The 26,644-nt window shown below is 29.0% G+C and overlaps 4 protein-coding genes across 6 annotated transcripts; 2 read left to right on the top strand and 2 right to left on the bottom strand.

The window, feature by feature from the left end:
- The first annotated feature begins 932 nt into the window (after positions 1-932).
- NFRKB (nuclear factor related to kappaB binding protein) lies at positions 933-11,990 on the top strand. Of its 2 annotated transcripts, XM_018549055.1 has the most exons (16): positions 933-1,082; positions 1,601-1,708; positions 2,478-2,726; positions 4,000-4,232; positions 4,326-4,591; positions 4,721-5,073; positions 5,147-5,484; positions 5,577-5,825; positions 5,913-6,143; positions 6,214-6,435; positions 6,664-7,046; positions 7,983-8,300; positions 8,435-8,624; positions 8,698-9,520; positions 9,597-9,938; positions 10,481-11,990. In XM_018549055.1, the coding sequence occupies exons 2-16, from the start codon at positions 1,703-1,705 to the stop codon at positions 10,895-10,897; spliced, it is 4,620 nt and encodes a 1,539-aa protein (XP_018404557.1). In that variant the 5' UTR covers positions 933-1,082; positions 1,601-1,702; the 3' UTR covers positions 10,898-11,990. The 2 variants fall into 2 exon arrangements, with proteins under 2 accessions (XP_018404557.1, XP_018404558.1); XM_018549056.1 differs by lacking the exons at positions 933-1,082; positions 1,601-1,708; positions 2,478-2,726; positions 4,000-4,232; positions 4,326-4,591 and having other exon boundaries at positions 4,869-5,073; positions 5,580-5,825.
- Positions 11,991-13,865: 1,875 nt separating this feature from the next.
- Positions 13,866-16,106, bottom strand: Pex19 (peroxisomal biogenesis factor 19). 2 transcript variants are annotated; one of them, XM_018549007.1, is made up of 5 exons: positions 15,966-16,106; positions 15,516-15,698; positions 15,304-15,446; positions 14,182-14,412; positions 13,866-14,114 (listed from the first exon to the last, which is right to left on the bottom strand). In XM_018549007.1, exons 1-5 carry the CDS (start codon positions 16,030-16,032, stop codon positions 13,890-13,892), a joined length of 849 nt encoding a protein of 282 aa, XP_018404509.1. In that variant the 5' UTR covers positions 16,033-16,106; the 3' UTR covers positions 13,866-13,889. The 2 variants fall into 2 exon arrangements, with proteins under 2 accessions (XP_018404509.1, XP_018404508.1); XM_018549006.1 differs by having other exon boundaries at positions 15,304-15,449; positions 15,966-16,105.
- Positions 16,107-16,547: 441 nt separating this feature from the next.
- Positions 16,548-18,246, top strand: Pbp49 (proximal sequence element A Pbp49). Its single transcript, XM_018549016.1, has 4 exons — positions 16,548-16,587; positions 16,674-16,851; positions 17,041-17,313; positions 18,004-18,246. Exons 1-4 carry the CDS (start codon positions 16,571-16,573, stop codon positions 18,244-18,246), a joined length of 711 nt encoding a protein of 236 aa, XP_018404518.1. The 5' UTR covers positions 16,548-16,570.
- A 1,361-nt stretch (positions 18,247-19,607) lies between these two features.
- LOC108781100 (Transmembrane O-mannosyltransferase targeting cadherins 4) lies at positions 19,608-25,381 on the bottom strand. The gene is made up of 11 exons (XM_018548983.1): positions 25,043-25,381; positions 24,731-24,956; positions 24,006-24,189; positions 23,214-23,393; positions 22,697-23,154; positions 22,231-22,614; positions 22,015-22,122; positions 20,824-20,965; positions 20,635-20,749; positions 20,363-20,545; positions 19,608-19,750 (listed from the first exon to the last, which is right to left on the bottom strand). The coding sequence occupies exons 1-11, from the start codon at positions 25,071-25,073 to the stop codon at positions 19,608-19,610; spliced, it is 2,154 nt and encodes a 717-aa protein (XP_018404485.1). The 5' UTR covers positions 25,074-25,381.
- Positions 25,382-26,644: the final 1,263 nt, after the last annotated feature.

The raw sequence follows: 26,644 nt of genomic DNA, 5'->3' as shown, positions 1-26,644 counted from the left end.
TATATATGTATATATAACTACAAATTTAACTACGTACTTGGAGAAATCAATTCTTATTATATTAAGTATATATTATCTATTCAATTTTTAATACTTTTATTAAAAGTTTTGAGATATTAAAATGTGTAATATACATTCATTGTATATATTTTGCAATTAAACACTTCCTTTTGAGTATAGGATCTTAAAATGTAAAAGTGATCCCAAAATATGCAGGATATTATTGCTGCTCAATTTAGACTTTAGATGTAAATTTAAATATAAGGATTTTTGAAGTCATTTAATATACAAGAACTTAAATTGGAATTCCAGTTAAATTAGCTAAAATTTCAATATGTTATAGATTTTGGTTTATTGATCAAAAGTCTCGGGAGAATCTCGTTTGTTTATAAATTAATTGCACACAATGTCGAAAAAAAACATTTTCTTTACATCCATGCATAATTTGTGGACCATGTTCACTTTCGACGATACGATTTTATCGGCGTATCACAAAAATGAACGTGTTACGTAGTTCCCGCAGCTCAAAAATGAACGTTGGTGTCGCTAGTGTACAGGGGTTAGGCTGTTCACAATAGAACGAATATTTGGAACAGGAATAAATATTTAAAGATTTTAACTTATATATCAGAAACCGTGTATTCCGATGTAACTGATATCTGATAGGTTGAAATCACTTATTTCCTGCTCCACTTCGCCTATGCTTTTCATTGTGTTTCCAGCTTAAAGCTTAAAGTCTGTGCGGCCTTTACCTATCTACACACCAGATTACTGTTTACTGGAAAAGGAAGTTATTTTTGTTGCTCATATTGTACACTCTGAATGATATTTGTTGTTTAGTGTGTTTACTGCGTCATTGTGTTTAATGCGTTTATTATTCAATTAAAAAATGCTGAATATTTGTACGGATACAAATACATGATCGAGTTATTCGTTTTGTAATAATTATTCGCTGTACGATACAAGTGTTTATACATACGCAAATTGAGAAATCCTGAAGACTTCGTGTTTTTTATCGCGCGCGCGCGCGCGTGTGTGTGGTTGTGTATAAGCATGTAGAGTGTAGAATTAATATATATTTGGTAATTATACTGTTTAGCACCTCGCATCTAAAAAATTAATAAAATTGAACTTATTCGTTGCGTCTTTGCGTGAAATAAAAAAATCTGGCAGAAAAAAGCGTCACTCTGCTCCACGAACCGAGATATTAATCGTTAAAGTTGACGACTATTTATATAGGTTAGGAAATTTGCCACATCGATAGTACAGCATAGGCCATACAGAGACATATGTAAGCGCAGTTAGAAAAAATATTTTTTGCTTTAATTACACACAAATTCTTTGCTTTAGAAACACATTTTTTTGTATAATTTTTATTTTTACAACAGAGAATTTGTTTTTTTGAAACAATAAATTTGTGTTTTAAAGCAGAGAATTTGTGTTTTTAAGGTAGACAAATACCTAAAACAGAGACAGAACGACGCTTATTTCTGCCAGATTCTTTCATTTCATGCTGAAACATGTCGAATAAACTTTATTTTATTGATTTTTGAGCTATGGCATGCTAAACTGTATAAATACCACATATTTTATAATTTAGGTCATATATATATATATAGAGGTGTGGAAAGTTACTCATATTTTGATAGACACACACAGTGCAAATTGTAGAAGAAGTGTACAAGATTAAAAAGCCAGAAAAATGGAGGTTAGTTTTTATTGATATATTTCTAATTAAAAAGGCTATATGATTAAATTTTGGTGTATTATAATTTATTATTGTGATTTGTATAATATAATTTAACAATTTACTCCATACAATCTCATTAATTGACAATATAATGATATACTAGAGCAAAATTTTACATGTTTATGTATACATATATACATATAGAAGAATTATGTTTTCCATATATATTCTTTAAAAATTATTTTATAAAACAGATTATTTTTTAAATATTTTTTTTCTTGCTGTTAACCTTTATTATAAATTAAGCAATATAAGTAACCAGTAGAAACATAATAGAATATGATACCAAATTGATTATAAAACCTAAATAGACTATTTTATAATTTAAATAATTCATTTTATTTAAATGTTTCCAGAATGGTGGTAGCTTATAATGTTCCTATTAGTAATTTGCTATTAGATGACAAGCTCTGCTGATAGATTAAAATTTAGCTCAAGTGTTGATATAAATATTATTGATATCAATTTACTATAAAGCTGATTCTACAATGAGTCTGCAGTTGGAAGTTTTAATCTTAATCGGTGAAGTTGACCAATCAGTGTTAGTCGTACAAGTTGGCTATTGGTCAATTTTATCGATAAGATTTTGGACTACTGACTACCGACTCAATGTAGAATTAGTATAATATTCTACTGAAATAAGTTTAGAAATATTTGCTAGGGTATTGCTAATTTTTATTATATACGTGTATATATTTACATATGTGTATATATTTACTATATATAGATAGATGAATGTTCAGCCGGCGGAGATAGTGGAGCAGAGGAAGATGAAGAAGGAGCTTCGACACATGATTCTAAAACTGATAGTAGCAGTAGTAGTATAAGTGGTAGTAGTACAACATCAGACAGCGAACAAGATAGTGCAGAAGATCATGCCATGAGCAGTAGTGAAAGCCACAGTTCTGCAGAGGAAGATGAAGAAGAAAATGAAAATGCAGAATTCATAGTAAATGTTGAGAACCCTGATACTTTGGTAAGATTTATATCTGGTTTTATATTTGTATTTAAAAGGAAGAGTGCAGTTAGCATAAATTAATAGATCAGTGCATAAGTTCTTAACCAATTTATTATTCAAAATTCTAACAGTTGCAATTTTATTAAAAATAAATGATTCTTTTTCTTATTATTGCGTCAACATTTTTAGCATCATTTTTTCCTATGATTCGTTTTGTACAATTGTTTTCTAAACACATTATTTCTTTATATTAAAAATCCATAACATTTTTATTTTTATTAGAAACTATTAAAAGTGCTACTGGAATTATTATTTGTTTCTTGATAATTAATAAAATATCATGCTAACTTCACATACACACACATACACACATGCACACTTCAAAATTTCCTAATTATATAATTATTATTACATTATTAAATTTTATTATTTATACTTTGAATATTCCTTTTACACAAATTTTATTTTACCTGTATCAAAAATAGATAATGTATTAAAGTTATGTGTATATATGTATATACATTGTAAAAAATTAAACAACATACTGTTTAACTAAATAAAAAGTTTATCACTATAGTTATAAGTTAATAAAATATTGTAAATATATATTAATAATAACTAATTTTAAACAAGCACTAAATAAAATATGATCATCAATCAACTTTAAATAATTAATGAATAAACATTAAATAAACTATGAAAAGTGCTACTGGAACTATTATTTCTTGAAAATTAATAAAACATCGTGTTAACTTCACAGATACAAACTTTTGTTTGTGATACTTATGTGCACAGTTAAAGGATGCATTGTCTACTTTGATCCATGTAAGGATGAGAAGTTTAACTTTTGTTTTTATATAGCTTAAAACGAACAAAAATCTATTTTTTTATGAGAAAAGGTTGATATTTTGGTAATTTCTAAGTATTAACTTATTAACCCTCAAACGGCACACTGGTGCTAATTCGCACCAGCAAAATTTTCAAAACCATTAGCATTTTCCCTACATCTTTTTTTAATAATAATTTTTTTATAACTTGAGAATAATTTAACTAAATTTGAGTTGCACCAATCGCTTTGTTGGGAAATCTTACCCTAAGAAAGTATGGTTTTGAAAGTATTTTAAAGAATATTGTCATGGTTAAATAAGTGAATAAAATCACAAAATCCCAATTCTCACCAGTGTGCCGTTTATGGGTGCTGGGATAAAATGTGCCGTTTGAGGATTAAAATAAATTACAGTTATTTTTTTATTAATATTCTAATTTTTAATTTTAATAAATTTATTTTTAGAGGTGGGAAACTTGCATTGCTGCTAATACCAAGGTAAAACTGCCGCAGGATCTTTGCGAACATTTCAGTATCTTTAAGGAGATGCTAGATTATCCACGTTTTTGGAATGAATGGCTTACTGAAAGTCAACGAGAAACATTGTACAACCTTTTGCCTACTTTCCCAAAAGACTCCAATATAGAAGCACAAATGGAGAAATCACTACAAATGTTATTTAATAGAGAAAACGATAGGTAGTAAATATTTAAGATTTCTTGCAAAATAAGAATAATAGACTGGGTTCTGAAATTAATTAATTAGAACATTTTAAATAAAATGTATCATAGATTTGGTGTATCGGCATTGGATATGTTTCACAATCATCTTTCTTCTGGTCACTATCGTCCTGATATTAAAAGAATACGTGGTTTAGTTCGTAAAGCGCAAAAAAAAAGATCGTTGTTCGAGGAACGGAAACGGTCATATGAATTAGCAAATCAGTTACTAAAATCGCGAGAAAGTTTATTATCGAACGCATATAGGCAAGGTTTCAATCAACCAGTAAACCGCACAGTGTCTAAATTTCATTGGCGCAAATCAAAACCAATAATGGGTAAGTGTGTTTGCTTTACATCTAATATTATTTGGCTGTTTATATTGCTTCTACATACTTAGGTCATTTGGCAGAAAAATGTATAATATAATGACTGTAGAATATTATTAACATGAAAATAAATAATAGTTGAAGAAAAAACTCAGTTGCGCTATTTGGAGGAGCTAAATGCAGTTCGGACAGAACTTAGAACCAGTACGAGATTGTCCGCTGATACAACATCTGAAAACGAAGAGAATTATCCTCATTATCAAATGACTGGAACTAAACAGAAAAGGAAACGGCGTTTTACTATGAATCTTCAAGGATTGTCAGTTAAAGGCCTACAGCTTAGTCATGAAGATGATACTATTCGACCTGTATTTTCTACGTTGCAGCGAACGGAATATACTTCTAGTAGATCATTGTTTGTACGTGAACAAACGGAAGAGACCTACCGAGCTATGTTAATTGCACATAAAAAACGACGTGCTCGTCGTGATGTATGTATAATACTTCATTATTTTATTACAATCACATAATTTAAGCAATACTAACTAAACTATGCATATGTAGCTTCATCCAGAACTGAACACCCAAGGAATTGCACTTGCTGATCTCACCCAAAGATCACAAATTGGTCAGAAGCAGAAACTTACAATTGGCAATTCTATGAAAGTTACATCTGCTAAGAAGAAGATTAAATTGGAACAAAATTCGTTATGTCCACCTGCACCAAAATTGACAAATTCCAATTCTGTGAAACACGAAAGCGATAACAGTGATTACTCTCATACAACGGATGATAACAGACAACCTAATGTTGTAGATATTGATTACAATAAAATGACAACACCTATTAAATCGGAACCTATTGAAGCATATGAAGCACTTCAAGTAACCAAAAAGAAAATGTAATTATGTAATTAGCTGTACATGCATTAGATATATATAAAATATTATAGAATTGTGCTCAATGCATTTCTTTTGTGTTTCTCATTTACAGCAGTCCGGTAACTCAAAAGGGTATCAAACCAACAGTAGTCAATTTACCAGAGATAAAAAAAGAAGTCGAAGATATAGAATATGACAAAGTTAAAACCGAATTAAGTTTGGGCGTGAGCGAAGATATGCTGGTTGAAACTGAAGAAGAAGAGGAAAGTGAATCTAAAAAAGAGCTTGACTTGGACAGTATTGATATGATGCAGTTACCAATCCAACTTGATGATGGAATTGACATACTCGACGATGTTAAGTAAGTGTATTAGATTTTATATATAATAGACAATGATTCTAATCAATTAATAATCAAAATATTTAAATTGGGGAATTGATATTATAGGTGTGAAGATGAAAGAATTATGTCAATACCAGATACGAAAATGATTATACCATCCAGTGAAGGTATAAATATTAACAATGGGACGGAATTGATGCAAGAGACCCACACATGCTTTTTCTCTCTGCTGAGAGACGCTTTTACTTCTAAGGGAGAGTATCGTATGAGTGCAACAGAAATGAAGGACGCAATAATGCAGTGGCAAGGCAATCCTATTTCACCTTTGAATGACTGGTAATATTGAATAAAACTTCTCCGCAGTGCGCGATTATAAGTAGCATTTTTTCATAAATTGATGTTGCAGGTATTCTTTGGTACCTTCGTGGCCTACTTTAGTACCATTAGCTCTCGGATTTCTTGCTGGTGAATTAATGTATTCTCAAGATTTAGATCAGCGACAAGAACAAGATCAGGAACTCGTACCTTATCTAGAAAACAAGGGTCAAGGCATATATGCATGGATCGGAGCTGGGAGAGACTCTGATGCCCGATTACAGGACTTGTGTACAAAATTTCTCATGTACAAGTAAGAATTGTGACAAACACTAATTTTTTTGAATCTTTGATTGCTATATTATAAGTTGTTATATTATATTTGAATTTAATATGTGCATTTTTTCTTATTCAACTTGTTCATTTGCTCGTTTATTTGGATTCTTCTTAAATTCTCTTGATCGCTTTTTTTTCAACAAATCATGAGTTAAACAGCATTTTCATAAACAATATTATTATACTTTTATTATTATTATTTTAGAGACATGTTGACACCACCATATACTCAAACTATTAGTACTGTGGCATCTACAAAATTGCAACAATCTCAACTATCTTCGAATAATAACAATATGAACAATAACGCAACTGTTACAAGCGGAATCCTGCAAAGTGGTAGAAGTGGAAGTCCCGCACTGGAATCTACCAATATCGATGCTAGTTCTACTGGAACTGACTGGGAACCACCTCGGCCGCTATTTCCTACAGAATGGAAAGTCCGTCCATCTACAATAGAGGAACGTGAGGAATTCCGAAGACAGGAGCGTATGCGTTATACTGCACCTCATAAAGCATTTACTTATCGCATGCACGGTTATGCATCCGTAGTCGGCCCTGTTAAAGGAATTTATCAGCATAATGTTGGTATGTTCAACTCATGCTTTATATAATATAAAGAATGCTAGATTTGAATTTCCAAAAGTTTATAAATCACGTTGTTACAAATATTAATGCACACTAACTTGTATTAGTAATACAAGCAATCGCAAAACTGATTGTGTACAAAATATAATATAGTACAAAACAACAACATAATATAAGTGCACAGGAAATATATATGCTATTAAAACTAAAACATTTTGCAATTTTTATTTGAAATAGGACCGACATAATAATAAACTTAATAAAGTATGAAGAATTCCTATTTTTAGTCAAAACAAATCTTAAATACTTAAATGATTTAGTGTGAATTTGTATAAATTTCTGATTCTACGTGACAAACTACGCGCTGAATTGTTTTTCTAGAGTTGGAAACGCATTCGTGTACAGAACCAGAATAATAATATCACATACTAAATTCTTTACTGATTTTTTATACTAACAAGTGTCTAGGAAGAATATTTATTATTAAATGTTAATAGTTATGTGAAAAACTGCTGATAATTTTATTGCGAAGATATCGCACACAGAATGCGTGCGATTTGGATTTGATTTTCAGCCAAGATAATATTTTTCATAAAATTATTAAGTTTTTCAGTTGATTTATGAATATCGAATAATGAATATTCTTACTAGAGGTTTACTAGATTAGAAATTATTAAATTTCTTTTGATAATTAATAATAATTAAAATATATTCTTTAATTAAAATTTTTTTTTTAATTAAAAACTAATTTTATATAAAAATATCCTTAATTAAGAAAAATATTTTTCTTATTTAAGAATATTTTTATATAAATCAGATTTAAATTTTTTAAATAGAAAATCTAAATATTTTATATTTTATGAATTCTTTTTTTTCTAATAATTACAGAGTTTATTAATATAGAGAACTAAAATTAATTATATTCATTATATTAAGCTTCAGGACAAGCTAAAGCACGAGGACATTCATTGTTGGTGCCGGATCGTCCAAACTTTGTAACAATTTTAGCGTTAGTTAGAGATGCTACTGCCAGACTTCCTAATGGTGAAGGGACTCGAGCTGACATTTGTCAATTACTGAAAGATTCGCAATATATCATAGAGCAAGATAATGACGAAAAAGAGGGATATCTCCATTCTGTGGTATCAGGAGCGCTTGATAGATTACATTACGAAGCAGATCCCTGTGTTAGATATTATCCTCGTCGAAAAGAATGGCTTTATCTTCATCGAGGACGATCTGAATCTGAATTTGGTTTGTTCTTATTTATCATCTCAATTATTTTATACATTATTATATTTTTACATTATTTAATATTGTAACTCGATATTTCTGAAACATTCGCAATTTTAATTTGCTTGTGTGAAGATATTTTGTATCTTTTGTAGAAATGGTTCATCAACAATTACAAGGAATTGCGAAGAATAAGAAAAGTGTTGGTAATACGTCACGAAAAGTAGTACAACCAATTCTCAAATCAACCAACACAAATAAGGAACAATCTTCAAATACTAAGGAAGTTATTGTCAAAAAAGAAAGGCGAATGACAACTATACCTACGCAATCTGTTATTCCTAAGTAAGAATGCCATATTTATTTGAAAATAGCATTTGAAAAAAATAAACGTGTACATTTATTTCATTTCTCATAGGAAAGAGCAACATAAAACCGAAGAGAAAATTGTCTCTGACCATCCTATCTGTACTGAACATTCCGTTAATACTATTAATGCTAATGTAGAAATAGCAGTTAACACAATACCATCAGCAATTTCTACCGTTGAAACTCCTGTTTCTGTTGCATCGATTGTAACTTCTTCGGCTACGATCACAAATGTAGTAAGCACAGAACGAGATAACATTGCGATAGACACGAAATCGCAACTTGCTCCAATAACGATGGTAAAAAAGGCATCTGCTATTGGCGGAAAATCAATTGCTGTACTCAAAACAAATACTGCTCAAAGTCTATTACAATCGAATCAACCGAATTATTCACACCACCAAATTCAAGTATCAACATCTGCTGGTCTACAAACCATTCGTTTGTCTGGACACTCTGTGTTGCAATCTGCACAGCAATCTACTTCAACTAGTAACAGTTCTAACGTAATAAACGGAGCTACTACAAATTTAACGACGATACTACCATCTACAAAAGCACAAAATCAGCAGCAACAGCAAACTATAGTAACAAATCAAGCAGGGAAAAGTATTTTACAAGCTACTAATATAAAACAACAGCAATCACAACAGCAACAACAGCAACAACAACAACAACAACAACAACAACAACAACAACATGTATTACCAGGCAAAACTCTTTTGGCATCACAGATTAAATTAGTTAGTTCGAGTCAAATTAAATCATTACTCACGAGCCACGGTCTTCAAGGTCAGACTATATTTATCAAACAATCCTCACCGTCGAATACTCAATCTCAACAGCAACAATTACAACAACAACAACTGAAGGTATCTTTGCAAACAAACATTACTTTTATTATATTTATTATTTGCTTTTTTTATTAAAATTTTATTCTAATCTCAGCAACAGCAACAACTCCAACAACAACGAATCACAGCTAACCAACAGCAACCTATACAACAAACTCCGGGAATGCAACGCATAATTGCACAAATCGGAGGAAAACCAATTGCTGTGCAAATACAGCAATCACCTCATCATCAACAACAGACTAAGCAACAACAACAACAACAACAACAACAACAACAAAAGATACTTGCAAAAGTTTTAACAAATAATAGTGGCGGACAAATAATCTCTGTTGAAAGTTTACTAGCTCAGAAAGGATTGAAATTAGCTACTACTGCTGGTCACGCTAATCAACTTAATAGGCAGGGCAAGCAAGTCATACAGGCTCAATACCAAGTAAGCACACTTTATATAATAGATGTATTTATATATTTATTGATGAGAATGAGAAACTTTTTTCATAATAACAACATTATAAATATTGAAAAAATATAATATTAATGAAATATTATTATTAATAAAAATGATAATAAAAATAATCTTGAAAGAATAAGATATATATATATATAATTAGATTGATAAATAATGAAATAAAAATTTACCATACTTTTTATCTTTGAACAAAATTCCTATTAATGTATTATACAAAACATATTTGTATGTAAAAAAACAATTATCGAAAATTTCTTTCCATTCCTAAGAACATTAAAGTAAAAGTTTCGTCAAGAAATAGAATTATAATACATTTATTAAATTAAAATAAGATAGCGTGATAGATTTTCCTTTTTTAAATAATACCAGAATATGTTTAGAAACATCACTTGAGTGCCCTCGTGTATTATTCTATCTTTATTGTTTATCGAATGTTAAGCAAGGATAAAATGGTATCACTCAGATAGTGTTTCTTAATGAACGTGTCTTTATACGCATATTTGCAGGTGGTGCCACAAGCGCAAGCATCTTCTAGTCAATCAAAAATAATAGCAGTCAGCACACAACATCAACAATCTCAACCTCAACAAGCTCAAACTGTCCGAATGGTTACTGCTCAGCTTGCGGGAAAACCTATTGTATTAGCAAGCAGTAACAAAAACGTTGGAGTTGCAGTGAGCACCAGTGGCGGAAACGTGGTATTAGGCAAACAGCCCACCTCTCAGCAACAACACCAACAACAAACGCAGCAACCAATTATCTTGCCGAGTCAACTGCTCAACATCAAAACATTACACGGACTTAAAGTGATTCCCACTCCTGCCGGATTAAAAACCACAGGTGGTGCTGTATACGCACGAGTTATCGCCCCTACAACGATCGCCTCTACGCAGGCTGCATCAAATCAACAACAAACTCTTTAAACACAATCACCAAGAAATTCGTATAGCACATACCTTGACAGAATTAATATTATTTACGTACATTTATACTTAATTTGCTTAGCATTGTTGCTTTTATGCACGCGCGCGCGTACATCCACACATACCTAGTGTTTTCCAATTGTAAAATTATTAGATAACACTTTTATGTACATGATAACAAACGTTACGTTCCAATTGCCGTAATTGTCGACGCAACACTACACATCCTTACTTAGCTCAAGAGCTATTAATCGATTGTGTATACTTATATCTTTTTAGTAACAATTATATGTTACCAATCGCGGCGGCTATAAATTGGGTAGCCGGCAATTTTGCTTTCTTTCATTTAATGCAGATAAAAAAGACAACATTTAGTTTATCTTTTTGAAATCATGCACAGCGTATACATTTTGTTCTAATAGAATCGTGCAATGCTACACTTCGTGCATTTATATGTCAAAATATGTTAAGCAATTGGAAAACACCCAACGTATACATGAATGTATACGTACAAGGTGTTCCAGATTTTGTGTGACATCCATTATAGTATATTCCTGAGATCATTTCGAGATAAAAATCCTAATACCAAAATGTCGAGATTACAGTAGTTTTGAAATGACAAGGATTTTTAAAGTTAATCAATTAAACTGTCCAAAATTCGCGCGTTCATGCAAGGCATGGTAATAAAGATGTTGTCAAGCATCAGTTCTATTCTCTTCTAAACATCTTTACTACTGCACTACTGAATTATGGCTGCGTTCAGCAGTCTTAACAGTTCAGTGAGCGTTTATTGATATTTCTTCTAGATCATCCAATTAGACTTTTAGATCTAGAAGAATACATTGATAGCTGCAAGCGTTCACTGTTGAATTTGTGTTATGTCTGAGCGCGCGAATTTCGAACAGTTTAATTGATTAACTTTAAAAATCCTTTATCATTTAAAAACTATTGTAGCCTTAACATTTTTAATATTTTTGTCTTGAAATAATTTCAGGAATTACACAGCTGTTAACAGGTATCACGCAAAGTCTGGGACATATTATATATTAAAAAAGTGAATTAATATACTCTATAAAAAAAGAAAGAAAATATTACACCGATTATTTAAATTCCATAACAATCTGTAACATTTTTATCGGATCAAGAGCAAAATGTGGAAAATGTGTAATAAAAATACATGTGAGTTTACTCGCAATTAAATATCTATTAATATTATTAAATCTGAATTTTCTCTTGTATTTGAATTATGACCCGGATAGTAACAATATGTAAATGTATCATTTATGTCCAAACAAGTAATTTTTCCAATACTCGCGACATAAAGTGTGACCTCGTAAAAATACTTCTGATATAAATATCTTATATTTCTAATAGAAAGCATATATCAGACTTTTTAAATCCATCAAATAAAAAAATGAATTTAGTAATATTTATTTATATTTATATGTATATAAATTCTACATGATATATTAAGTTGGGGAAAAGTTCTTTTACACACACACACACACACACACTTTACCTCCAACCCACCATTTGTTACGAAACTTTTGTTACAATTATCAATTTTTTTTAATGGAAAGTTTCAGCTTTCAGAATTTGTTTTTTTAATTGCAGTATAATGATTTTTAACAAAATTATGAGTAATCAAAATCAGAATACTACTTTAATTAACTCGCGAATAACTCTGGAACAAAAAATTGTAGGAATATTAAAAAAAAAAGATTTTGTAGGAAAAACTTTTTAAGCTTTTAAGGTAATCGAAGATTTTCGCATTTTTTTTAGAACGTGAAAGACTCACAAGTGATAAGACAAATTTTGATCTTTTTCAGTTCATTTTTTTCATATATGTAAAACTTGCCAAACTAACAAAAATATAGTCTTTTGAAAGTAAAGATTTTAAGTTTAAAAATCTTTTTTTTTTTTAATTTAAATTTTGTTCATTTTTAACGAAGATGTAATAAAGGTCCTTTTACATATATATATGTATTATAAAAAAACCTTTTTTCCAATCCAATATGCATACGTGCGCGCGCGCACACACATACACACACACACACACACACAAAATCTTATTTTTATTTAGCCACTTGAGAAAAGCATTCACGTAAAAATCAACTACTACAGTAATCTTTCATAAAAATTTTTGAAAATATGCACTTTTATGTTATTTTTAATGCTGAATAGCGTAAAAATAAATTAATAAAAAAATTGTTTCTTTTTTTGAAAAAAAATAATTAGATCGTAAAATCCATATTCTTATTTGTTGGATATTCTTCATACAGTATATAGAAAAAAAATGAGTCAAAATAGATATTTTCGTTTCATGTAAAAACATGCCAAATAAGCCTAATTTTATTGATTTTTGGACTGCTAAGTGCAAAACTATATAATTACCAATTTAACAAAGTAAATTGATGAAAAACTATAGGCTTATCCTTTTTAGCCGAACTTCTTGCAGAGTTCATCTTTTTTCTTTTTTCCTCGACGTGGAAAAGAAAAAAGATGAACCGTGCAAGAACTTTAGCTAAAAAGTACAGACCTTATATTACTTGATTATAATTTGTGTGAATAGGAAAATTTGTATTTTAAAAAATTTTACACAGCCAGAAGTTTTATAATTTTTTAAAATTCATGTAATGATAGAAGATCAGTTATAGTAGAACATTTTTAATTTTTTATATTACATCCCTTAGTAAATAAATTCTTACAGTTCTAGTATAAGTATAATATGTATTACGTAATACTATATTATAAAACAATTAAAATTTATTACATTTATTACACTATTTTTTCCAAAAGGTCATTCTGAAATTCAAAGAATTACCATACAAGATTTCATAATATATCTTGCATATATGTTCATGTATTAACAATATCATTATAAAATAAACAATAAAACTTTTCTTTATTTACGAAATAAACATAATAAATAAAATGGTTGAAATTATATATTCCAAAAACCATATTTAACAAGCTGTATATTCATATATATTTAATTAATACAGCAATCCTGCTGAGAATCTACTCCGAGTGGGAATGGAAAAGTGGGATTGTTTTCTAAATTAAATTGAAAAGGCGAGCATTGTTCACCAACAAGATCATCAGGTGCTTGACCATAATTTTGCATTTCCGTCATAAGTTTTAATACACATTCAAATCGATGTTGTTTAATACTTTCTGTATCGTCTTCCTTTTCCTTTTCCAATTCAATACACACCTTTCACAGAATATAAATATGTTAATTGTGTAAAATTTCCATATAAATTGATTTATTATTAACATACCTTTTCCATCAGTTCTGACTGTTTTGTATATCTCTCTAAATCAGAAGCATTTAAAGTTGCTTTATGTTCCTCTAACCATGCTGGATATTTATCGGATAGTTCTTTCAATGAGGGATAAAGAATTTCTTTTGACAAGAGGTGCTCCATCATTCCTTGCATAAATGGTAATATATCACCAGTATCGCCATCGAGAGAGGTTTTCCCGAGCATAGCTGCTACATCTGTTTCATTCTAAAATGTATTTCAATTATTTTGATTCTATCAGAAAGATGAATAGAAAATAATATTACCTAGACAGGTTGACTAAAAAAAAATCTGTAAAATCTCAAAAATTAAAATATTTGAGAAAAAAAATTTCATACAAAAGTTTTAAGAATTGCAATGTATTACCAGAGAGAAACCTGAGAGAAGACACGAAGGCCTTTTTTTATACCTATAACTGCAAAATGCCTTGCACACTCTCTGAAGAAGTAGATGTCAATTACACAACAATATCCACCTTTTTACGATGCTCCTGATAGAAATAAATCGCTGAAATTGTTAAAATCTTTATTAATTTTTGATAGATTTTAGTTATTTCAGTGATTTACTTCCATCAGGAGCACTGTAAAAAATATTGTCGTGTAGTTTACATCCAATTATTCAAAAGGCAATATTGCACGGCAGCATTTTGCATTACAGAAATAAAGTCCTCATGTCCTCACTTAGGTTTCTCTCTAGTATTACACTGCAATATCCCATTTGATCATAAGTACAAAAGTAGATATAGAAAAGCACTTAAATTAATTAAAAAATGTATTAGTTAAACATATTGAATAATATTATGCTGATAATATTTGAAATTTGTCAACTCATATCTTGAAAACTATTTAATCAAAAGGAGTTTCATCTAGTGTTTTAAGAGATTTGATATCTACTACAAAAATATTGAATAAAAAGTTTTTGTTAAAAATTTTGAAGTTAACTTTAAAAACTTCTCTGTATCTACACACAAAATTAATTGCCATCTCATATAGTTGTTGAAGTCCTATAACTTTTATTTAAAACACTTTCCAAATGACTCGTCTTTGAAATATTTCACTGATCCAATACTTTTTAATCACCCTTATAAAGATCAGATACCTGTAAATTTTCAGAATTTGTAGTTAAATCCTTTAAGACTTGTGAAATAGCTGATTGGAAATCTGTATTCACATCGTTTTCATTTACTGCACTACTAGTTGACATTTGTCCAAGCTTCTGTAAAGCAGCTTCCAGTTCGCTATCTTCTAATAATAAATTATTATCCTACACATATGTATTTAGTATTCTTTATATATTTTGAATTATCTCACCATTTTGTAATAAATTTTGTAAATTTTTTTCAAACTGATCAGCCGTTTGTTTGAGAAAATCCTCTGTCCACTTATCTTCACATGTTTCTTGTTTATCTGTTTGCTTCTGTGAATCTGAGGTATTTAGGTCATTGCTCTTTTCAACATTTGATATGGATACTTTATCGAAATCTTGTAAAGCACCTGAGACAAAACAACAAAATTTAAAACTTGCAATTCACACACACACTCGTGCGTGCGTGTGTGTGACAGTTTGATAAGATATCTATAGTTTACAAAACAAATGTGTACTAAAAACTACACTTAATATCAAAGATATTCATTTGAAATTATGAAACACAATTTATTATGTAAGTATGAATAATTGCTTTTTTAATAACTATAGAACTAAACTTGCGACATAGATGTCCATAAGGTTATATCGATTTTCTAAATATATAAAATACTTACTATCCAATAAATCGTTCAAATCTTGATTTTCTGTTTCATTATTTGTTTCTTTCCTATTATCAGTCATATTTTCGTAATTTTTTAAATATCCTTCTATATTCTTTTTATAAAGAGAATGAAGAAAACTACCAATAACCACGATTGTACTTCTTCAAATCCCTGGCTCATGCTCATGTCCATGGGTGCGTTTCCATTTCCATCCTTAAGGCGCAGCACACACTTTTGCATGACGCATAAAGCATGTGCATAAGAAATTTCATTGGCCCATTTTCTTATTCATGAGTCAATGAACCAATCAAATTCTTTATGTATATGGTTTATGCGTTATGCAAAAGTCTGTGCTCCCCGCTTAAAGACCAAGACACAATGCGAGAGAATAGCGATAGCGATAAGTTTCCGCCAGTATAGTTAAATTATTCGATATAATGGATCAAGTATATAAGATTTACGATCGTCAAGCATCACTAAAGATTTGTATAAAAGACTATTTTCACGAATATAGCGAATTAATCAAGTCAACTATGTGTTATGAAAATGATAAACAAAGTGAAGAAAAGATTTTTCAACTTATGGGTACCGATCTCTCACAATCGAGAATACTTTTAATGAAACATTATTGCAGGTATTTTATGATATAATAAATATGACATATATTTCCTAATAAAAATCAATGCTCATATATATTGTATATTGAAATCAATTTTATAGTATCGATAATTTAACATTACCAGTGGAAGCTGCTATTACCGAAGAACGAGAAAAACTAGGATATGTTAACATACCTGAAAGAATTTTAGATAATGTTTCATTGGAAACAATTAAAGTATTAAAAATGTTATCCAAAGAAGCTTCAGTAAAACCTAGAAATCAAAATGGCATTCCTATTGTAAGTAATTACTTTCAGAAGAGCTACATTATAGACATGTAGAATAATGAAAATAGTTACTAAAATTGACTTGAATTGTAATTATATGATCGATAATTTTATAGTTATTATTGGTACCTTGCTTAATGTGCATGATAAGAGTATGACGAATCTATAGCATTGAAATAATTGCTTGTTTTATTTTTTTAGAAATATGACAAACCAAAATCGATTGATAATAATTTAATAAAACCATATGAAGAATTTCTAGTTTATATCAGGGTATATGAGCCATTTAAAAGCCAACCTCGTTCTCTTAAGTATAGAACAAATATACCTACTCTTAAACTTAAGAGTGTTGTATCAATATTAGGAAGCCAAACTTTTTATGAATTACGTCAAAAGATAATGTGTCAATCTGACCTGTCAATTACAAAAGAAATTAGTGAAAATCCAAATCAAAGACCTGAATCCATGGCAAAAGTACTACTTTTTTAATTTTGTATTATATCTATTTTATAACAATCCGTGTGTTTGTTATGTATTAAGTATCCCATTTTAATAGAAACAATGAAATATTTTGCAAATAAAACATTTTTCAGAAAAATGTTTTACATAGTTTACCATTAATAATAAAAATAAGAACAACCTCCAATGATCTTGATAAATATTATGAATAATCCTGAATAACATTCAAAATAATTTAGGAACTTATTCTGTAATTCTGAATGACTTAACGATATTGTGTCATTGCACAAGTTTTGTATAAGTAAAAAAGCTGCTCAACAACAATGTAACGATATCATTTCAGTCATTAAGAATTACAGAATAGGCTGCTTATTCATCAGTTGAACAGACTAGTTGGATAATATTAATGCTAGTGGTACCTCAGCTTTATCAACTCACATCTTGATAAATACTTATTTCTTAAAAGAAATTCCATTATATACTGTTTTGAAAAGATTTTGATGTCAAAGCTACAAGAATATATTGAATAAAAAGTAATTTTTTTTTATTAAAAATTTTAGAGGTAATACTGACAGCTCCATATTCGCATTCAGATCAAATGGATATCCCTGTGTTTCATAAAAGTTTTGTTTTTGAGATATTTTTATTGTTTCTATTAAAATGGAATACTCAGTATATGAAAGTCAATTGCATTTATTATTATAGGATGTTTACCCATCAGGATTCTTTTATATTGAAGACACATTTTATAATGATATTAGCATACCAACTAACGTTGATTATAGTAATATTATATTGGATTGGGCAGCAGCTCATAATATAGGTCCATTTGAAATTGCCACTATGGATGCTCCGATAAATTCTCTTTATACAAAGTTTGGTTTTCCATGGGTATATCAGCATCAAGGTTGTTGTGAACACTTAATTGTTTTAACTGATGCCAGGTAATTTTTATTAATATAACTTGAAGAAATTCTTTAAATTTAAAGTTTTTATAATTCTTAATGACAAAATAAAATAGGGGTAACAAACTGTAGGAGACTGAAATTTATATATATAAAATTTCATACATAAAGTTAATTTTTAGGTATAATTAAATAAAATTAATTTTTTTTATTGGTTGCCTAATAAATATAGTTATAATCTTCCTCTGTGATAAAAATCGAATACAATTTTAACGTATTTAAATGTATTTAAAAAGTGGGATGCAAAAATTCCAATTTTTTTGAGGCTCATCAAATGACGAGAAATAGCAAAATAATTTTCTTTTGTCCTAAGAGGAGGAGGGTCAATAAGGGTCTTTGGTTCACTCAGGATTTTCAACAAATAATTTTTTTATTGTACAATGATTATTTAATAAATTATTTAATAAAAGTCGAGACATTTTTTTATTATTCTAATAATTAAAGATATTTTGCAACATAAACCAGTGTTGGTTTCCAAGCTCCTGTTAGTGCACAATTTTGATTTATTCATAAAGTCTTTAATATTAGTTTTATTATGGATTTATAGATCAAGTTTTTTCTCACTTAATGGTTATTTTTGACCTGATGATCACACAAAAGAAATTATTTTCTTTTAATTCTTAGCGGTTAAAAAACAACCTTATTAATCCTTCTTCTTTCTACAAATTGTGATACAACAGAGAAATTTTGACAAATATCTCACACACACGCACACGCACGCGCGTATGTATTTAACGCACTCACACACACACACACACACACACACACACACACACACACACGCACGCACGCACGCACGCACGCACGCGCGTGCGCGCATGTATTTAACGCACAAAAACAACAGTAAACAATTATTCTCATTCTTATACTCGAAAAAATAATTTTTATTGAATATATATATGTAATGTCATTTTTACTCAATAATTACTAAATAAACGTTATTAACGAATCATTTATTTTTATTAGATTGGTGACTGTAGATGATGTATTAACACAATCTGCTTATCCAAGAATAGAAAAAATAAGACCTGTTTCTGGAAAAAACTGTATCTATTGTGGAATATTTAATGTGCATTGGATTGTAACAGAACATGATAGAATACCACACGATACGAGTTACTTTTGCAACAGATGTTTCAGATCTTATAATTATGTTGATGGTAAAAAAGTTGGAAATTTCAAAGCATACAGTTATCCTTGTATATCACAATTAATGCCGATAATAAGAAGACCTAATAAAAAATCTTAAACTTTTATATACATATGTATCGATTGTATGTGTTATAAAAATATATATTTAAAACATTAATGTCATATTTAATATAAAATATTAGTGTAACAAAGTTATTTTATTGATGCTTTTAGTAATGTTTTATACAATCTTTGCAAGTTATCTTTTGCACTGTATAAATCTGGCTTTAATTGTAGTGCTTTCTTATACATCTCCTCTGCAGCATTTAATTTATTCCAACGATGATACAAGACACCTATAAATAAAATATTTTTGATTATATTATTTTAAATTATTCATGTTATACATACAAAAAAATATTAAACATTAATATTGTCATATTAGTTTGAAGAATAGTTTGAAGAAATTGTCGATGTAATGATATATAATTCAGATAATTTTTTATAGCTGTACATGTTTAAAAAATTCAGAAAAAGTTTTTTATCAATTCATCTTTTTTTTAACTTTCTTACATCAAAACTTAGTTTTGAAAAATTTGAGTTTATTAAAGGTTGATGGAAGTGAAACAAAGTAATTCATTTATATCTCATTTGTAATGTAATATATACACAATGTATGTATATGTATAATAAGTGATTATTATAAAATTTGTTTAGTCATAAATAATTTGCATTTCTAAATCGCAATTGATGAGATGAATTGTAGATCGACAACTAGACACAAGAGATTAATAATAACTTAAATCATTTATTGAATGTTATGTATAATATTCTCTGATGATATATAAGTTATAATCGTGTTATCAAATACCAGTGTTCTGTTAAATTTTTATATTTTTTGATATCAATGGCAAAAGATAGTTCGCTTGACATGAAATATTTTCTTTCTTTTATATATCCTGATATACCTAAGTTTGCATAAGTCATAGAATTTGTAGGATCTTTCAATATCGCTTGCTTAAATTGGATCTCTGCTTCCTCATATTTTCCTTTTTTTCCCAAAATGTTAGCAATATTAAAATAGATGGAAGCATGATTTGGAATAAATTTTAAAGCTTTGTTTGCCATTTTTAATGCTTCTTCTGTCCTACCTAAAATTATAGAGAATATCTTAATTTTTTTACATTATAATAATTAATGTATATAGGAAGCTACAATGTTAATTTAAATAAAAACAAACCTAAATCATCTAATAGTAATATTATATTTGTCCATGCTCGTTTATGCGTAGGTTTTTGTTTAGTTGCGTTTATCCAAGCTCGTAATGCCTTATTGTATTGTTTTCGTTCCAGATACTATCATAAATTTTGATAATTAAAACATTTTTGAGACCAGATTAAAATCATAATTTCATTTGTATAGTACTCACTAATACGCCTAAATTATAATAACAATCTGGATAATTTGACCGATATTGTAGAGCCATGAAATAGCTCGTTTCTGATTCCTCATATTCTTTCAATACTGACTGAACTATGCCTAGATTCATCCATGCCGTAGAAAAATCTTTCCTAAAATTTACGCATTTTATAGAAAATACTATATCTATGTATTTATATTCATAATATACATATATATTGTATTTTTTAATTTGTAAATAGAAAAACAAAAGATAAATTATATACACAGTGTCCGTCAAAAGTTCCGTGCAACTTAAATAACGTATAAATAGGATTGAAATTTGTAATAAACATTGCGATCATGAAATTTATCTTTTAAGGCTCCTGAGTATTCAGCCAAGAACTTCGCGTTGACTGTAGCGACACAGAATCATAAGATAGGAATTAAACATACGTTCTAACACAACTAGTCTGTGACCTGACATAACTAATGCATGTATACACAAGCATGAGCCCATATCAGTGTAAAGCAAACTTCGTCGAAGTAGCTTGTGTACACAGACCAGCTGTCGTGGAGCGAAGACCCTTTAAATTTTTCTTGATATATTTTTTCGGCTCTTTATATTTTGATTCATTAAAAAAAAGTAGGTTTAACAATTGTATTTAAAATTTAAGATAAACAGTATAATAACTAACAATATGAAAAACAATATTTTCTATACAAGGAAAATTCGAGAAATAACGAGCGACAGAGTTCGAGGACAAAACGTTGAGACAGTCGATACATAAACATGTTCAGTGTAAGACGTACTCCACACTACTTTACAAAATTGTACATCTTTTTTTACATCTGACGACCCGAATATAATTATTTATTATTAATCTGACTTGACTATCGCCTAAAGCTTAATTATAACAATTAAAAATTAAAGAAATGAACTATGTGAGTCAGAGCTACGTGTTAGTGTTAAGTTATTAAACTAATAAAATTTGTTAATAATAAATATTTTCCTTTTATTAAATTCCCACCTTCTTTTCCCCAAGAAAACCTATAACTTTTATATAAAACTTTTTCCTGTATTTCTCTTAATTTCTAATATATCCGTCTAGGGCGATTAAAATGCCCCACATGTATATAAAATCTCATTGTGAGATATAAATAAATTTATAAACCGATGCAATTCTATTCATTTTAAGTAACAATATTTGATCAAACTTACTGTATACTAACAGCTTGTTTAAATAAACTTACAGCCTTCAAATGCTGCCCATCATCTTTGAGTAAATTAGCAAGATTGTTCATAGCTTGAGCATAATTCGGATTTAACCTGTATATCATAGTATAAATATATAATATAAGATTTCTTAGAAGAAAAAAGATTTTAGAAAAATAAATTTTAGGAAAATATTAAGACTGTATAAATTGTATACAGTACCGTAAAGCTTCTTGATATTCCAATTTGGCAAGATCAATGTTTCCTGCATCTGCAGCATTTTTTGCAATATTATAATGCACTTTTGCGTTGAGAGGACATACATCTAACGCTGACTGAAAAAGCAGCTTCTCATTCCTCCATTGACTACTCCTTACCCAAGAACGTATAAACAATAATACAATGAGCATTGTATATGCTAACAATGACGTTTTAGGTAAAGAAAATCGGGCAGAAAATTTCTGTAAACCGATAACAACCAATAAGCAATATCCTGCCAAAGGAATATATAATATTCTTTCTGCCAAAACAAATCCAACATTGAAGAAGATATTACTAGCTGGCAGAAACGGACAGATCAATATTGTAAGTCCCATAATTACATATCTGCAAAAGTTTATGTATGTTACACATATATCATTCTCAACATACATGTATCATTTTAAAATTTAAAAAGGTTTCAGATTACCTTAAAGTCTTATTCTTATGAGACATAAACGTGTACATTATTAATGTTCCAAATATGAACCAGAAAATAATAACTGGGAAAGTTCTGTAGTCGTAGCTGGTGATTAAAGATACACAGCCCATTGACCAATCAAAACAAAGCCATACAGGGCAGATAAGTAACCATATATTTAAGAAATAGATATAGTTATAATTAAGTATACGAAGCAATATGTTATCCATAAAAGATGCTGGATTATCTACTGATTGAAAGTTCGGAATTGAAAATCCCATAATACTGAATCTTAGAAGTAAAAGTATTATAGCAATAAAAATAAGTGCAGAAAGTCGTAACAAAATATTTTTATACTTAATAAAGTTATTCCAATTTTTGTCGACATGTTTAAATAAAAAAAAATTAATTATGTCAATTGGATATATTTTGTTCACAATAACTATATCATATATTGCGCAAATACCCTAAAAGACAAATCAGTTATTATATTAAAAACTTTTAAGAACGCAATTTTAATACTTACAATGGCAGTAATTCCAGTTTCTTTACACAGCATCGCTGCAGTTATGCAAATAGTAAAACTGGATATAGCAATCCATGCACATAATATATTTTTTGCATATATTACATGATTATACAACAAGATTGATAGCCATGTAAACAAGCCACATAATAATTCGGCACGTCCAACAATTCCAGATACCTGATATATGAAGAAATGAATATAATTATAATGTATTCTAATATATAAATACAAGATTAATCTGGAAATAGCCATCTAATTTTTTGCATAAATGATCACTTGGATTATTTTTTTTAGTTCACTGTTATTAATTACACATTATATATTGATTATCACATACATATATACATATATATAATTTTTTAATATTTGAAATTATTATATGTACATACAGATTTACTCAATATTTTCTTAAAAAAGAAAGGTAGATACAAATTACTTAATCTGTAAACTTATAACTGAGCTTTAGGCCCCTATTTTATAACTCTTAACAACAATGTTAATAACCAATACTGTTTTAGATTAGCTTGATTACAGTTGATTAAATATCAACTGTGATTGATCAATTCTTAACAACAGTGTTGTGGATCTTATAGTAAAGAAAGCTACATAACACAACATAAATATTATATTGGTCAGTTCCTATAGATCAAGATGGTGAAACTGGTCTAAGAGTACAAAATAGGAGGCATCAGTTTTTTACTCCGTTGAGACATAAAAATAATTCCAATTTATTATCATTTCCAGGTTAATATATATATATAATGACGATGCATTTATAATTATAATTACGGCTTCTGTATGAATTGGATGAACTGCAAATAAGGCTGCGGCATAAAATGAAATATTCCGTCCTTCAGGTCCCAAAAATATATTGTATACAAATAAAGTTAATAGGCAAATTGTACTATGTAATATTATATTTACTATATGGTAATCCTGCGAAACTAAGCCTTGTCGCAACCAGAATTGTAGTCTACAGAGAAAGAAAAAATTAATTTTGATATTAGTTTATACATAGGAAACAGTCTGCCATGTACCAACTTTAGGAAATCATATCTGTATAACGAAAATAAAGTATTTTGCATATTTTATTTTAATAAATTGTTTCTCAACTTTTTTTTATTAATTTAAGGTTGAATATTTATTTTAATTCTTTTATAATGTAGGTCGATTTAATAATAATAATAATAAATATAATCGATAAAATTTAATTGTTAAATGTAAGTAATCCATGTGTGTGCACTTTTTATTTATATTAGCGAAAAAAAACAGAAAGTTACATAAAAAACAATACACAAAAACGTTAATTAAAAGCTGTATCTTTCCTCTTCAAAATTTAATTTTAAAAATTTCTGTGATTTTTTGCATCAAAATATTTGTCAGGTTTTCTTTTAAATATAAAAAAATAGCAAGCGTCAAATTTATTTATATAATACATATATAAACGTTAGTGTATATTTCGCACGCATACATATACACGTTTTTTATAATTATATTTGATAATATTCTTTTACCTGAAACTGAGTATAGTGAAAGGTCTATATGACTTATGGCTTTGCTTATGGGATAATTTAGTACCCCAAAAGTCATTTTGAAATATATCCCAAAACGGTGTCTCGCGTACATCGATGTTATTGACAATAGCTTCGGTATCGTCAAAAACAAAATCTCCGTCATAACTGTTAACAAAACAAAGTGACAAAATCACAATTATCCATGGAGAAAGCAATGGCGATACGGCTGAAAAAATATATAAAATATCTCATTAAAAAGGTATTTACTCTCGTGCGTATATCCATATAATCGTGTATTACGTGATAGTTTACCTGGCAGATAAGTTTTTATTTTGCTTTTCATAATACTCCAAACAAACACAGATCGCTGTCTTTGTTTATTATCATAGATACAGTCTCTTGTTGAGATACGTTATTGTACCTTCTTCTTCATCTTTTTAAATTTTAATTAGCACTGTCTTCAGTTGAAAACAATTGACCAGTATTTCAAGGTATAATTTATACATGCTTTTTCTGTAGCCATTTGTTTTCTGTGTGGTCATTTAGTATACTTTTGGAATTTAAAGCGGTAATTATGAAGTAGACGGGCGTCTTTGCATGAAATGAATGAATCTGGCAAAAAGTGTCACTCTATCCCGCGAATCGAGAATAGTGAAGGTTAAGAAATCTGTCATACCTACTACATATAGCATGGGACGAGTAAGGGGCTAGGTAAGTACTCTTGCCGAGTGATCGAATATGATTGGTTGGATCTATAAGTAGTAACCAATTATGTTCAATCGCTTGGTAAGCGTAGGGTAAGCGTACCTAACCGCTTTGCCATCTTGAACTCGCCCATTGGCTATATTCAGCAGACTCAACAGTTTTGCAACCATTTTATTATTCATCTCGCTGATTGGATTATATTTTTAGGTCTGAAAGAATATAGTCCTATCAGCGAAGAATCATAAAACAGTTGTAAAATGAGCGGATATGCTCAAAAATTGAGACTACTCAAAATTAAGTTGCTAAATTTAACCATATTTATTGACAAATCCGATAATCTCCGAGTGCTTGTAATTCGTCGACTCGTGTAAAAAACACGGTGTGGTCTGGCTTCACTTGGCGTGAGACGCTACCAGATCTCTTGATGTATTATCAAATCATATTTGTGATTTGTATATCATTATTTAATTTTTCAATCGTATTTACATATTCCGATAAAAGTTAAAAAAATTAAAGCAATTGCTTGTGAAAAATATTTAATATCTTTTTAGATACATATGTACATATAATTGTTGCAAATAAATATTTATTTTTCTTGTATTTAATAAAATCAAGTATACCATCGTCCATCATATATGTATGTTATGTACAAATAAACTATAATTTATAAATATTGCTTTATATTTTTAATTTTCATCGATAAATGACTTAAACTAACACAACACAGAAGACATAATTTTCAAAACTATTATCGCATGAATGAGTCAAGTAAACGTTACTTCATTAATTACCAAAAATTAATTAATTTAACTTCATAAAAAATTGTCAAAATTGTTACTATTTAAAAAAATAGTTAAGAAAAAATCAACACACAACTCGAAACAAATAAACTTTTTTAAGGGGGTTGATGCAAAAAAATGACCAAAAATGATACTTGATCATGTTAAGAGTATATTCTTTTTGCCGACATTCGATTGTTAATGATTTTATGACAAATAGAAAAATAGCTCTTCCTTTTTTCTAGGAAACTTTTTAGTTTTTAAATTGTGTCACTTTTTAAATAAGGGAACGATGTACATAAATATATATAAATATCATTATTATTACTATATTATTATTATTACGTATATAGGATGTCTCTCCCAGAACAATTTTCGTGTGCAAGTAGAATGGACTAAACTAGGGATGCCGTCCCATGATACAGATATT

This window comes from Cyphomyrmex costatus, unplaced genomic scaffold (genome assembly GCF_001594065.2).
Source record: "Cyphomyrmex costatus isolate MS0001 unplaced genomic scaffold, Ccosl1.0 scaffold76, whole genome shotgun sequence".
NCBI lineage: Eukaryota > Metazoa > Arthropoda > Insecta > Hymenoptera > Formicidae > Cyphomyrmex > Cyphomyrmex costatus.
This window is presented reverse-complemented; position numbering and strand designations above follow the sequence as displayed.

Bases quoted from the DNA above. Each gene is read 5' to 3' on its own strand.
- NFRKB (XM_018549055.1), top strand. The intron at 4,233-4,325 runs GTAGTAAATATT...AATGTATCATAG, and splicing joins TTTAATAGAGAAAACGATAG to ATTTGGTGTATCGGCATTGG. The intron at 8,301-8,434 runs GTTTGTTCTTAT...TATCTTTTGTAG, and splicing joins ACGATCTGAATCTGAATTTG to AAATGGTTCATCAACAATTA.
- Pex19 (XM_018549006.1), bottom strand. From the start codon at position 16,032: ATGACTGATAATAGGAAAGAAACAAATAATGAAACAGAAAATCAAGAT. The intron at 14,413-15,303 runs GTATCTGATCTT...AATACATTTTAG, and splicing joins CAAATTCTGAAAATTTACAG to AATGAAACAGATGTAGCAGC. The intron at 14,115-14,181 runs GTATGTTAATAA...ATTCTGTGAAAG, and splicing joins AGTCAGAACTGATGGAAAAG to GTGTGTATTGAATTGGAAAA.
- LOC108781100 (XM_018548983.1), bottom strand. From the start codon at position 25,073: ATGAAAAGCAAAATAAAAACTTATCTGCCAG. The intron at 24,957-25,042 runs GTAAACTATCAC...ATATTTTTTCAG, and splicing joins AATAAAAACTTATCTGCCAG to CCGTATCGCCATTGCTTTCT. The intron at 20,750-20,823 runs GTGAGTACTATA...AATTTATGATAG, and splicing joins ATTATAATTTAGGCGTATTA to TATCTGGAACGAAAACAATA.
- Pbp49 (XM_018549016.1), top strand. The intron at 16,852-17,040 runs GTAAGTAATTAC...TTATTTTTTTAG, and splicing joins ATCAAAATGGCATTCCTATT to AAATATGACAAACCAAAATC. The intron at 17,314-18,003 runs GTACTACTTTTT...TTATTATTATAG, and splicing joins GACCTGAATCCATGGCAAAA to GATGTTTACCCATCAGGATT.